Here is a 15,222-nt window from a genome sequence, read left to right on the forward strand (position 1 = left end):
CTGAAAAAAATTTAATTATTCTTAGGCAGACGATTTTAATGCATTTTCTTGCACAAAATATAACTAAAAGTGTAGAAAAAAATTGACAGCCTGGTCCGAGTAGAGGAACACACCTATTACCACCTAAAAGTCATCCAACCCATAAATCCAAAATTACAAAAAAGTTCTGAAAAAAATTTAATTATTCTTAGGCAGACGATTTTAATGCATTTTCTTGCACAAAATACACCTAAAAGTGTAGAAAAAAATTGACAGCTAAATACGAGTAGAGGAAGACACCTATTACCATCAAAAAGTCATCCAACCCATAAATCCAAAATTATAAAATTTCCCAAAAAAATTTAATTTTTCTTAGGCAGACGATTTTAATGCATTATCGTGCACAAAATACACATAAAAGTGTAGAAAAAAATTGACAGCCCGATCCAAGTAGAGGAAGACACCTATTACCACCAAAAAGTCATCCAACCCATAAATCCAAAATTATAAAAAAGTACCCAAAAAAATTTAATTTTTCTTAGGCAGACGATTTTAATGCCTTTTCTTGCACAAAATACACCTAAAAGTGTAGAAAAAAATTGACAGCCTGATCCTAGTAGAGGAAGACACCTATTACATCCTAAAATTTATCAAACCCATAAATCCAAAATTATAAAAAAGTTCCCAAAAAAATTTAATTTTTCTTAGGCAGACGATTTTATTGCATTTTCGTGCACAAAATACACCTAAAAGTGTAGAAAAAAATTGACAGCCACATACGAGTAGAGGAAGACACCTATTACCACCTAAAAGTCATCCAACCCAAAAAACCAAAATTACAAAAAAGTTCCAAAAAAAATTTAATTTTTCTTAGGCAGACGATTTTAATACAAATTCTTGCACAAAATACTCCAAAAAGTGTTGAAAAAAATTGACAGCCCAATACGAGTAGAGGAAGACACCTATTACCACCAAAAAGTCATCCAACCCATAAATCCAAAATTACAAAAAAGTACCCAAAAAAATTTAATTTTTCTTAGGCAGACGATTTTAATGCATTTTCTTGCACAAAATACATCTAAAAGTGTAAAAAAAAATTGACAGCCAAATACGAGTAGAGGAAGACACCTATTACAACCTAAAACTCATATTACCCATTAATCCAAAATTATGAAAAACTTCCCAAAAAAATTTAATTTTTTTTTAGGCAGAAGATTTTATTGCATTTACTTGCACAAAATACACCTAAAAGTGTAGAAAAAAATTGACTGCCACATAAGAGTAGAGGAAGACACCTATTACCACCTAAAAGTCATCCAACCCATAAATCCAAAATTATAAAAAAGTTCGCAAAAAAATTTAATTTTTCTTAGGCCTACGATTTTATTGCATTTTCATGCACAAAATTCACATAAAAGTGTAGAAAAAAATTGACAGCCAAATACGAGTAGAGGAACACACCTATTACCACCAAAAAGTCATCCAACCCATAAATCCAAAATTACAAAAAAGTTCCCAAAAAAATTTAATTTTTCTTAGGCAGACGATTTTAATTCATTTTCATGCACAAAATACACATAAAAGTGTAGAAAAAAATTGACAGCCCGATCCAAGTAGAGGAAGACACCTATTACCACCAAAAAGTTATCCAACCCATAAATCCAAAATTACAAAAAAGTTCTGAAAAAAATTTAATTATTCTTAGGCAGACGATTTTAATGCATTTTCTTGCACAAAATACACCTAAAAGTGTAGAAAAAAATTGACAGCCAAATGCGAGTAGAGGAAGACACCTATTACCACCAAAAAGTCATCCAACCCATAAATCCAAAATTATAAAATTTCCCAAAAAAATTTAATTTTTCTTAGGCAGACGATTTTAATACGAATTCTTGCACAAAATACTCCAAAAAGTGTAGAAAAAAATTGACAGCCCAATACGAGTAGAGGAAGACACCTATTACCACCAAAAAGTCATCCAACCCATAAATCCAAAATTACAAAAAAGTTCCAAAAAAAATTTAATTTTTCTTATGCTGACGATTTTAATGCATTTTCTTGCACAAAATACACCTAAAAGTGTAGAAAAAAATTGACAGCCAAATACGAGGAAGACACCTATTACCACCAAAAAGTCATCCAACCCATAAATCCAAAATTACAAAAAAGTTCCCAAAAAAATTTAATTTTTCTTAGGCAGACGATTTTAATTCATTTTCTTGCATAAAATACACATAAAAGTATAGAAAAAAATTGACAGCCCGATCCGAGTAGAGGAAGACACCTATTACCACCAAAAAGTCATCCAACCCATAAATCCAAAATTACAAAAATTTTCCCAAAAAATTTAATTTTTCTTAGGCAGACGATTTTAATGCATTTTCTTGCACAAAATACACATAAAAGTGTAGAAAAAATTGACAGCCCGATCCGAGTAGAGGAAGACACCTATTACCACCAAAAAGTCATCCAACCCATAAATCCAAAATTAGAAAAAAGTTCTGAAAAAAATTTAATTTTTCTTAGGCAGACGATTTTAATGCATTTTCTGGCACAAAATACACATAAAAGTGTAGAAAAATATTGACAGCCCGATCCGAGTAGAGGAAGACACCTATTACCACCAAAAAGTCATCCAAACCATAAATCCAAAATTACAAAAAAGTTCCCAAAAAAATTTAATTTTTCTGAGGCAGACGATTTTAATACGAATTCTTGCACAAAATACTCCAAAAAGTGTAGAAAAAAATTGAAAGCCCAATACGAGTAGAGGAAGACACCTATTACCACCAAAAAGTCATCCAACCCATAAATCCAAAATTACAAAAAAGTTCGCAAAAAAATTTAATTTTTCTTAGGCAGACGATTTTATTGCATTTTCTTGCACAAAATACACCTAAAAGTGTAGAAAAAAATTGACAGCCAAATACGAGTAGAGGAAGACACCTATTACCACCTAAAAGTCATCCAACCCATAAATCCAAAATTATAAAAAGTTCGCAAAAAAATTTAATTTTTCTTAGGCAGACGATTTTAATACAAAATCTTGCACAAAATACTCCAAAAAGTGTAGAAAAAAATTGACAGCCTGGTCCGAGTAGAGGAAGACACCTATTACATCCTAAAATTTATCAAACCCATAAATCCAAAATTATAAAAAAGTTCCCAAAAAAATTTAATTTTTCTTAGGCAGACGATTTTAATACAAATTCTTGCACAAAATACTCCAAAAAGTGTAGAAAAAAAATGATAGCCCGATCTGAGTAGAGGAAGATACCTATTACAACCTAAAAGTCACCCAACCCATAAATCGAAAATTATAAAAAAGTTCCCAAAAAAATTTAATTTTTCTGAGGCAGACGATTTTAATGCAAATTCTTGCACAAAATACTCCAAAAAGTGTAGAAAAAAATTGACAGCCCAATACGAGTAGAGGAAGACACCTATTACCACCTAAAAGTCATCCAACCCATAAATCCAAAATTATGAAAAACTTCCCAAAAAAATTTAATTTTGTTAGGCAGACGATTTTATTGCATTTTCATGCACAAAATTCACATAAAAGTGTAGAAAAAAATTGACAGCCCAATACGAGTAGAGGAACACACCTATTACCACCAAAAAGTCATCCAACCCATAAATCCAAAATTACAAAAAAGTTCCCAAAAAAATTTAATTTTTCTTAGGCAGACGATTTTAATTCATTTTCATGCACAAAATACACATAAAAGTGTAGAAAAAAATTGACAGCCCGATCCAAGTAGAGGAAGACACCTATTACCACCAAAAAGTTATCCAACCCATAAATCCAAAATTACAAAAAAGTTCTGAAAAAAATTTAATTTTTTTTAGGCAGATGATTTTATTGCATTTTCTTGCACAAAATACACCTAAAAGTGTAGAAAAAAATTGACAGCCAAATACGAGTAGAGGAAGACAGCTATTACCACCAAAAAGTCATCCAACCCATAAATCCAAAATTACAAAAAAGTTCGCAAAAAAATTTAATTTTTCTTAGGCAGACGATTTTATTGCATTTTCGTGCACAAAATACACAGAAAAGTGTAGAAAAAAAATGATAGCCCGATCTGAGTAGAGGAAGATACCTATTACCACCTAAAAGTCATCCAACCCATAAATCCAAAATTACAAAAAAGTTCGCAAAAAAATTTAATTTTTCTTAGGCAGACGATTTTATTGCATTTTCGTGCACAAAATACACAGAAAAGTGTAGAAAAAAAATGATAGCCCGATCTGAGTAGAGGAAGATACCTATTACAACCTAAAACTCATAGAACCCATTAATCCAAAATTATGAAAATCTTCCCAAAAAAATTTAATTTTTCTTAGGCAGACGATTTTATTGCATTCTCTTGCACAAAATACTCCAAAAAGTGTAGAAAAAAATTGACAGCCAAATACGAGTAGAGGAAGACACCTATTACCACCTAAAAGTCATCCAACCCATAAATCCAAAATTATAAAAAAGTTCGCAAAAAAATTTAATTTTTCTTAGGCAGACGATTTTAATACAAATTCTTGCACAAAATACTCCAAAAAGTGTAGAAAAAAATTGACAGCCCAATACGAGTAGAGGAAGACACCTATTACCACCTAAAAGTCATCCAACCCATAAATCCAAAATTATAAAAAAGTTCCCAAAAAAATTTAATTTTTCTTAGGCAGACGATTTTAATGCATTTTCTTGCACAAAATACACATAAAAGTGTAGAAAAAAATTGATAGCCCCATCTGAGTAGAGGAAGATACCTATTACCACCTAAAAGTCATCCAACCCATAAATCCAAAATTATAAAAAAGTTCCCAAAAAAATTTAATTTTTCTTAGGCAGACGATTTTAATGCATTTTCTTGCACAAAATACCCATAACAGTGTAGAAAAAAATTGACAGCCCGATCTGAGTAGAGGAAGATACCTATTACAACCTAAAAGTCATCCAACCCATTAATCCAAAATTATAAAAAAGTTCGCAAAAAAATTTAATTTTTCTTAGACAGACGATTTTAATGCAAATTCTTGCATAAAATACTCCAAAAAGTGTAGAAAAAAATTGACAGCCCAATACGAGTAGAGGAAGACACCTATTACCACCAAAAAGTCATCCAACCCATAAATCCAAAATTATAAAAAAGTACCCAAAAAAATTTAATTTTTCTTAGGCAGACGATTTTATTGCATTTTCGTGCACAAAATACACATAAAAGTGTAAAAAAAAAATGATAGCCCGATCTGAGTAGAGGAAGATACCTATTACAACCTAAAACTCATAGAACCCATTAATCCAAAATTATGAAAAAATTCCCAAAAAAATTTAATTTTTCTTAGGCAGACGATTTTAATGCATTTTCTTGCACAAAATACTTCTAAAAGTGTAGAAAAAAATTGACAGCCAAATACGAGTAGAGGAAGACACCTATTACCACCTAAAAGTCATCCAACCCATAAATCCAAAATTATAAAAAAGTTCCCAAAAAAATTTAATTTTTCTTAGGCAGACGATTTTAATGCAAATTCTTGCACAAAATACTCCAAAAAGTGTAGAAAAAAATTGACAGCCCAATACGAGTAGAGGAAGACACCTATTACCACCTAAAAGTCATCCAACCCATAAATCCAAAATTATAAAAAAGTTCCCAAAAAAATTTAATTTTTCTTAGGCAGACGATTTTAATGCATTTTCTTGCACAAAATACTTCTAAAAGTGTAGAAAAAAATTGACAGACAAATACAAGTAGAGGAAGACACCTATTACCACCCTTAAGGAATCCTCTATTATGGAAAAATTCCCAAAAAATTGAAATTTTTTTTGTGGACCTAACAAAAAAAATTTTGTTGATCTAACATGAACCAAAAGTTCTGAGCGTTGAATTGAACAAAATATTTTTTTCAATCTATAAATTATTAAAAATTATATTGGCAATGTAAAGTAAAACGGTAAATTGAACAATTATTAAACTAATAACTGCTTTTTAGTATTTAAAACAAAATTTTGTAATAAAATTCTCACTTAAAGAAATTGCAAAAATAAAATTTTTCATTTGAACATTAATAACTTTTGGCTCATGATCTAACCAAACTTCTTTATTATGCTAACAAAAAACACTCAACCAAATATTTTGGTTGACTCAAACACATAGTTTGATTCCTTAAATACCAACAAAATTTTTTTTTTGTGCCAACCAAATTTTGTTTGCTCTGACTAAACATTTTTCTTAGTGTATTTTTTTCCTTTGATTTTCAAAAAATTTGAAACTTACTAAAGAAATTACTTTAAAAAATTTCTTTCTACAAGAATCTTTAATTATTTTTATAGACGTGTACCTATGTATATAAATAAATAAATAAAGTATAATAATATATTATATAAATATCTTGCACTATATCATCATTAAAACAACATTAATTCTTTTATTTACTTATCATTGCTCTAAGAACTGACAAAAATGACATGTTCACTTTGACAATCTGAAAGAAAATTATAAAAATTTAGCATTTTTTATTTAATAAATGACTGATATTGAAAATTTATCATATATAAATAATAATGTATTATGAATTATAGAATTATTTTTTTATACTTACTGCTGTAAAATTTTGTAATGTCATATCATAAAATCCTCCAGCTGAAATCATCATAGGATGTTGTGTTCTTAATATTAACAGAAAAATATTTTTCGATGATTTTACAGGTAAATTAGTCCAAAATGATTGATAAGCGGCCATTCCAACTTCTAAAGCCTGTAAGTCAATTATTTTTACATATTATTTCTATGAATGATCGAAATAATTCTGATAAAGTTGATATGACTTATTAATATTTATTTATAAAAATGTTTGGACGACCATATGTCGTGTTTGTGCATACGGAAACAACTTAAAGCAACTTTAGAGCAGAGTTTACGGTGCTAGCAAAAAATTCGCTATCATTGCAAATTTCTTCTATGCGCTCTCTCAATTTGAATCAATAAAATTTTACTGGTAAAATAGTTAGAAATCGGTTACTGAATCATTTAGTGAAATTATCCCTGAAAATCAGTCAAATTTCACTGATTTAAATTGAGAGAGCGTGTACCTGATCCATTAGTTCTTGGCCCGGCCAGCAGAATAAAAGAATCTGAAGAAAATTTGCCACTACTAAACCAAAATACGAAAATAGGTAAAAGAAATTCACTGGAGTTTCATTCAAAGTCTAGTAACAGAATAAAATAATAATAATAATAATATATTAATATTTCATTAAATACTTTATTTGCAATTAAATAATCAGAAGTTATTTAAGATTCCAAAAATTTACCACAATCATTTGAAATCCACTAAGACAATTAGCAACAAAACTTGTACCCAATTGATAAAAACAGAGTGTACTAAAGAGTTGATTTAATTTTTGAACATTCCTTTAAAAAATAAGTAAAATATTTCAATTTGAAAATTAATTTAAAATAAAAACGCAATTACGTCTCGTATGAATTCATTAAAACATTTAAATTATGTAAACCTGATTTGATAGTTGTGATTTACAATTAGTTCTTTTATTATTTTTTGTGATTTCTGTTTTGCACAACCCACTTTTTTTAATTGATCTTGCAAAATACCTAACTGAGCACAAGAATGCCATATTGCAACAAAAACAAAAGTATCCATTCCCAAATTGTAACTTACACCTAATCCGAGCGCCATTATTATCTGAAAATTAAATAGAACATTTTGTTTAATAGTGGGTGAATCTTTCTTAAGCATGTTTTTAATTAATCATTTTACATTTTTTTGACATTACCTAATTAAATTATTTTTTTAAATTAGAATATATAATTGAAAATGAAAAAAATTTCTACTTCTTCCTTGATTATTATTGTTGTAAAAGACAAAAATTATGTGCATAAAATTTCAATATAATATTTGGGATCTAAATGTTTTTTTATATTAAAAAATAAGTAAATTTACATTCTTTAAAAAATTTCTAATGCACCGTCAACCGGTCTGTTTTTAATATTTCGAAATAAATATTTTACAAATTAAAAACTATCATGTACCATAATATCCCCGATTGTTGGTACATAATTTCAAGTGGCGTCAAAATTTTATTTTCTAAATCCTCTAAATATTATTTTATATTCTCTAGGGAAATTTTTAAATTTAATAAAATGTAGCTGAAAAAAATTTGTCATCTTTAAACTATTAATTTACCTGAAGAAGGTAAGCAATAGCGTAAAAGAAATCTGAATTTTGATCCCAATAATACCAGGCACAAATTGGATAACGTTTTTTGCGAGCTGGATCGCTATCTGCTCCAAATATTAATGGCACACAAAACATCATAATTTCAAAGTAATAGACACAAATGAGAAAACATTTTGTCACTAGTCTTCCAAAACGAGCATGTCTAAGAATTATTTCTTTCTCTTCATCTGACGCTGTTTCACATAAAGAATGATCGAAATTGTATTTCATTATTTGTAACAATTCCTGTGAAGTGATAAAAATAAAATGATAATTTTTTCAAAATAGTAATACACAGCCACAAACAAAATTTCTGGCCTGGGGTTAAAATGTTTTTGAGGTCGTTGCACTTGGGTTTTTTTCTTGATTTCGATTCTAGATAATAAATATATTTATACCTTTATATCCTTATCTGATAAATTTCCTAAATTCGAAAGATTGTGCGATTCTATACAAAAACGCAATTGAAAAACGAAAATTGGGAAGTAATATATATAATAACATGTACGACTTTGTGCTCCCTGCATGCTTCTGCCATCTGATGGCGGCAGGGCGTAATGAACCTGTCATTATATTATTTTTTTCGTTTTTCTAGTAAATTATTAATTCTAGAGGAAATTGATAAAAACAAAAAAAAATCCTTTTTTGTATATCTACAAATTCCATCTGATGAAATTTTTTCTTAAATCAATATTTCTTGAAGAAAAGTTGAATTTTTGTCATTTTAAATTTTCAAATCGACTTTTTTCGAAAACGGCTCATCAGAGGATTTTCATTTTTATTGAAAAATTATGTATGTATTTATGATCTAAAATCGAAATCAAGAAGAAAATCCCAGTTGCCTGAAACTTTAGGTTAAATCGGTTTAAAAAGCACAGTGTGACGTGAGGAAAATGGATTTCAGATTCGGTTTCAGCAACCCGAAATATATATAGTAAACATATTCTGACCTTCAAAACTAGAAAAAAAACTTTTTAAAATTTGTTTGCTTCCTCGTGGAGAAAGCTTTGTAGTCCTTTCGTTTATAAAACTTTTCAAAGTGGCGGAAATAAATTTTTTTCTTTATAGAAACATGTTATATGAGATCCTGATCAATTGTCCGAATGTATGTGTGTGTGGATCCCTTTTTTATTTAGAAGATAACTTTAACAGGTTTTAATGGATTTAGATAAAATTTATGGTAGGCTCATTTATCATATTAATATCTCAAATCTGACCAAAGGATTTTGAAAAATACCCCAAAAAAAATTTTATCGTCTTTTTTCCAAAAATTTTTTTTTTATCGAAAAAAATTTTAAATAGAAAAATTTAAAGTTATATATAATAAAATCGTATTCCTTACGTCAAGACGAATCGATCGATATATATAAAGTATACATTTGAGGTAAATTTAAAGAATTAATGAAAGTTAAAAAATCAAAAATTCACGTTTTGACTATAAAATTTTGTGATTATTTAAATTTAAGTTTATAGATGAAATAATTGTATTCTTTGCATGAAAACGAATCGATTGGTATATATAAAATTTACATTTGAGGTAAATTTAATAAATTAATGAAAGTTAAAAAATAGAAAATACACATTTTAGCTGAAAAATTTTTATATTTATTTAAATTCAAGTTTAAATATAAAATAATTGTGTTCCTTGCATTAAAACGAATCGATATAATTGTAAATAATTATAAATTATATATTATTTTTCATTAATATTTAGAAATTTCGGTTAAAATATGAAATTTTGATTTTTTAACTTCCATTAATTCTTTAAATTTTACTCAAATGTATAGGTACTCTAATGTTTATATATTATTATATTATTTTTGTATGTTTATTTCATTGTTAATGCTTTCTCCACGAGGAAGCAAATTTTTTTGCTGATCGTAAAGAGGAAGCAAAATGTTCATTACATGAACATCTGAATTTACAACTTGTTTCTGTGGTTAAGTAATATAAAGGTATACAATACAAAAATTACTCATTATGTATAAGAACCTTAAAAACAGTCTGATTTGTAGCAACATGTGTATACTTTAGACACACGGAAAATGCGTGAATTGTCATACACAAATTCTGAAAAAGGGCATAACTATTACCCCAAACAATGTAAATATCTAATATCGTGGGTAAAAAAAGTAAAATCCATAAGAAAACAGTGAATATAAATAAATGAAATTTATGAATATAAATTTTCCAAGGTCCATCATTTTCCTGAGTTGGCCAGAGGCCAATTAATTTTAAATAAAGTTTATTGATGTAAATGTAATCTTCAAATTTCTCTTTTGCCATAACTATACAATACTTTGATCTTAATTTTTTAAAGATCTAAATTTATTTTTAACTTTATAGTTTTATAAAAATTTATATATATTTAAAAAAATCTGTGGACAGTTAAATATTGTATATTTTTTTGAAAATACTTTTTTCAAACAATATTGTGAATTGTTATTTTGAAAAATGTACTCTTTTGCAAATAATTTTATATCTATAATGACAATATTCAAATAATAAAGCATGCGCATGTACAATATATTCTTCGTTATATACAAATAATAAAATATAATTCTATGATTGACATTTGAAACAAAGATTATACTTAAGTTTCTATAGGATTTTTAAATATTCAGAAAAACAAAAGTCCCTTTTCGATATATGACAAAAGGCGGAAATTCTAAGTTTCTATTAAACGACAACCCATTATTATCTATAGTCTTTTTATATTTTTTTATACTTTGTAGAAATACACTAATTATATAGGAACAAAAGCTGATTCGAACATCAAAACAATTTAATCAATATGACTTTTTATATTATTCATATAACATATACGTGGACGTATTTCTCTGGATAAAAATAAGATAAATTATATATATGTAAAAAAAAAATAGTATAGCAGAACCCTGGATTTCGTATACCAATTTCTATATGAAATTTCCACATTTCCGTATTATCACAAGGTGGTATTTAAAAGCGATTTTTGTTGCGCTTTTAAAGAAAAAATATCGTACTTTATAACGAATATATAAACGAACGAAATTTAATTTAAAAAGTGTAAGAAAATTATAAAAAAAAAATATAAATTAAAAGAAAAACAGATTAATTTATCCATATTTGTTGACGTTTAAAATTTCAAATTAGTCCGCCATTTGTGTCGTCAACACAAACGGAAAGAAAATTTAAAAATGTGATTTTTAATTTCCTGACGTCGAGATAAAAAATCGAATTCGGAAAATTTTGATATTACAATATTTTCTTCATGAGAAAGCAAATAAAGGAATTAAAAATTTGACACTTAATTAATAGAACGTCATTTTTGATAAATTATATATTCCCGAGAGAGTATCCCACAAATTTAATTTTTCGAAATTATTTCCTAAATTGTTTTCTAATGTACCTCAGCATCCGCTGGATCAATCAAAAAGTGCGCCATACATTTTTTGTTCAGAACTGTCTTCTAATTACTTTGGTAGTGTTCCGGAGCGGTTATCTCGAAAATTTAATTTTACGAAAATTTTTCTTAAATATAGGTGAGTGTAGCTCAGCATCAGCTGGACCAATCGAAAAGTGCAATTTTCTTGAAGTTTTAAAAAATCCCAAATTTTTTTTTGAGTGTAGCTTAGCATCCGCTGGATCAATTAAAAAATGCGCCATACATTTTTTGTTCGATACACGGAGAAAAATTTATTGGTACTGATTACAATAGTAGAACATTACTGCTCGGATATGTGGCCATTTTTTGTAACGTTTACAAGAGCTTTGTTATTTACCTATCATTCCTCAAGTTAACTGTACTTATTACGAATTTATTTAAAATAAATACAAAGTAAATCTTGCCCTTAAGGTGAAAATGATTTTATTGGTTGAAATGGCGCGTGTTAATTTTAAATACCTATTATTATGTTGTGCTTTTCCATAATGCAGGGCCATAATGTTTCAAATTAGAAAATTCAATGTAAATAATTATCATGTAATTAATTTAATTTATATATTAAAATTAGATGAATAATTTTCAATTTATGTGCTGACATACCTCGTGTCCACTAACCGAAAAATAACCACTATGTATATTTATAATTCAGGATTATAAAAAATTACTTAATTTTAATAACAGGATGTAAACTGGTCAAAAAACAAGTTAATTAAAATTTTTAGATACCTTGAAAATTTTTTTAAATTGATTTTATTATATTTTATTTTTTTAATTTTATCGATTTATTTTATTAAATAATATATTTATTATTATTACGATTTAAAGATTCGGGTTTCTTCGTAATACGTCGGCTACCATCGGCTTTGAGAACTCTTACGAGCGTACACGAGTATTGCACGAGCTCTTACGAACCACTACACTAATCGTAACAAAGTAAATAAGAATCATTTTTAAAAAAATTTTTATTTTCAGCCACTATGGCATAGCTCGGTTTTACTGCAGACTATTGTAATCAAAACATTTCTATACGTGAACGCTTATAGTATTCCTTCTCAATCAATACAATTAAAAATGTAATGATTCCAAAAAATATATTTCAATACGAGTACTGCAGTGCTTGCATTCGTTACAACAGCTACAGTAATAGCTTCTACTCAACTTTTTAAAGCATAACACAGTTTTTGTATTCATTACAAAAAGTTGTCACTTATCCGAGCAGTAATATAGACTATTGTAATCGGTACTAATAAATTTTTCTCCGTGTACCTTTTTCTAATGACTTTGGTTGTATTCCAGAGCCATTATTTCGAAAATTTAATTTTTCTAAATTTATTTGAGTATAGCTCAGCATCCGCTGGACGAATCAAAAAGTGCGCTATACATTTTCTGTTCGAAAGTTTTTGACTATTTTATTGGTGGTATTCCGGAGCAATTATCTCACGAATTTATTTTTTCCAAAATTTTTCCAAAATATTTTTGTGTGTAGCTCAGCATCCACTGGGCCAATCAAAAAGTGCGCCGTACATTTCTTGTTCGAAACTTTTTCCCTATTTTATTGGTGGTATTCCGGAGCGATTATCTCGCAAATTTAATTTTCCTAAATTTTTTCCAAATTTGTTTTCTAGTGTAGCTCAGCATCCGCTGGACCAATCAAAAAGTGCGCCATACATTTTTTGTTCGCTACTTTTTGCTCATTTTAATGGTTGTATTCCGGAACTATTATCTCGCAAATTTAATTTTTTGAAAATTTTTCCAAATTTGTTTTCTAGTGTAACTCAGCATCCGCTGGACCAATCAAAAAGAGCCCCATACATTTTTTGTTCAGAACTTTCTTCTAATTACTTTGGCGGTATTCCGGAGCAATTATCTCGCAAATTTAATTTTTCGAAAATTTTTTTAAAATGTTTTAGAGTGTAGTTCAGCATCCGTTGGACCAATTAAAAAGTGCGCTATATATTTTTGGTAGACAACTTTCGTGTTAAGACTTTGATGCTATGCCGGAATGATTATTCCGACTAGAAGGCTAGAATTAAAAAGAATTAAAAAAATCAATTCCATTTAATTCCTCATTTTTTTGTTATTTTGTAAGTCTATGTAAGGAATAGACAGCAGCAAACTTGAATCCCTTTTAATTTTGTTTTTTGTAAAGCGACTATTTTATATTCAATGCATAACCTAAAAAAATGTTGAGACAATATATGTTTAATTTTTGTTTCCTCACGTTTCAATTTATTAAAATTTTTACCAACATCATATTTACTGTAAATTATTTATTATTTTCACATTGAACAGAAAAAACACAACAAATTTATTCACTTTTACTTTTAAGGATTTTTCAGGGGGTGGTGCGGAGTAAGGGGATAGTTTCTATTCTTCTTTTGTGAAGGCTCACAAGTTTGCAACCTTAGAAAAAATAAATTTTTATTTGATAAGTAAGGTTCTTGTCCTTATTGATAGGAGAATTGTTTAGAAAAAGGTGTATAAATTAATAATAAGCTTTCCTCGTTACTAAAATATTGTAAATTCTATTTAATTAAATTTTTAAAAAGTGCTTGAAATCAGGGCAACGTCGCATTCTCGTCGCGTAGTTTATGTAATGTTGGTAAGACTGGTCTTTGTATGTATATATATGTATGTAACACAGATTGGGCCTACATCTGATCTGACAGCTAACCTCAAATTTTTTGTTATATGTTATTATTTAATTGTTGAACTTCCATAAAACACTTAAAATTGAAATGAAAATAAGATTATTTACTTATAAGAAATTTGTAATATAAGTCGTTCACCTCAAAATTTGAAAATAAAATGTAAAATATAAATAGTTTATTTATTATACTTTATTTCAATTTGCATAATAATTAGTAAACAAATATCCAATTAAATAAAACTGTGATTGTAGTAGTTTTGAACTATATTTTATTTTGACAAAAATATTTAATTATAATTTGAGGTTATGTACGTGTATTTTTATCACTCTTTTTGTTTTCCAATAATTAATTAGAATTAAATTTATATAAACTTTCAAATTAAACATAACATACAATATTCTATTAAAATTGCATTCTCGAAACACGGACGCTTTTTACAAAATCGGCCAAAATACCAAGGATCATTATCTTATAAATTTCCTAAATTCGAAAGATTTTGCTAATACATACAAAAACGCGATTGCAAAACGAAAAGTAGAATAGTAATATAATGATAGGTTCATTACGTCCTGCCGCCGTCAGATGGCAGAAGCATGCATGGAGCACAATGTCGCAGCTGTTATTATATTACTTTCCTACTTTTCGTTTTTGCAATCGCGTTTTTGTATAGATTTGCACAATCATTCGGATTTAAGAAATTTGTAAGATAAGAATCCCTGATATTTTGGCCGATTTTGAAAAAAAATATTTTAAAATCATCTTTCTTTTCTTATAAAATAAGAATTTTTCTTTCTCCATGTAAAAATGAAAAATTGGTACATAACACTAGAGTGACACCTTATTTGATTAATAATGTGAAAAAATAAGTATAATTATTCTTTTCAAACTTTACAGGAATAATCTACAATATTTGAAATTTCATATTGG

General features: G+C 27.9%; 1 protein-coding gene across 1 annotated transcript; it reads right to left on the bottom strand.

Moving 5' to 3' along the window:
* Window positions 1-6,323: 6,323 nt before the first annotated feature.
* On the bottom strand, window positions 6,324-10,493 carry LOC127283672 (odorant receptor 49a-like). Its single transcript, XM_051308685.1, has 7 exons — window positions 10,210-10,493; window positions 8,185-8,463; window positions 7,496-7,683; window positions 7,295-7,394; window positions 7,073-7,189; window positions 6,583-6,738; window positions 6,324-6,465 (listed from the first exon to the last, which is right to left on the bottom strand). The coding sequence occupies exons 1-7, from the start codon at window positions 10,276-10,278 to the stop codon at window positions 6,409-6,411; spliced, it is 966 nt and encodes a 321-aa protein (XP_051164642.1). The 5' UTR covers window positions 10,279-10,493; the 3' UTR covers window positions 6,324-6,408.
* Window positions 10,494-15,222: the final 4,729 nt, after the last annotated feature.

The sequence above is a fragment of the Leptopilina boulardi genome, unplaced genomic scaffold (assembly GCF_019393585.1).
Source record: "Leptopilina boulardi isolate dan_hultmark-lab unplaced genomic scaffold, ZJU_Lbou_2.1 LbouV2_310, whole genome shotgun sequence".
NCBI lineage: Eukaryota > Metazoa > Arthropoda > Insecta > Hymenoptera > Figitidae > Leptopilina > Leptopilina boulardi.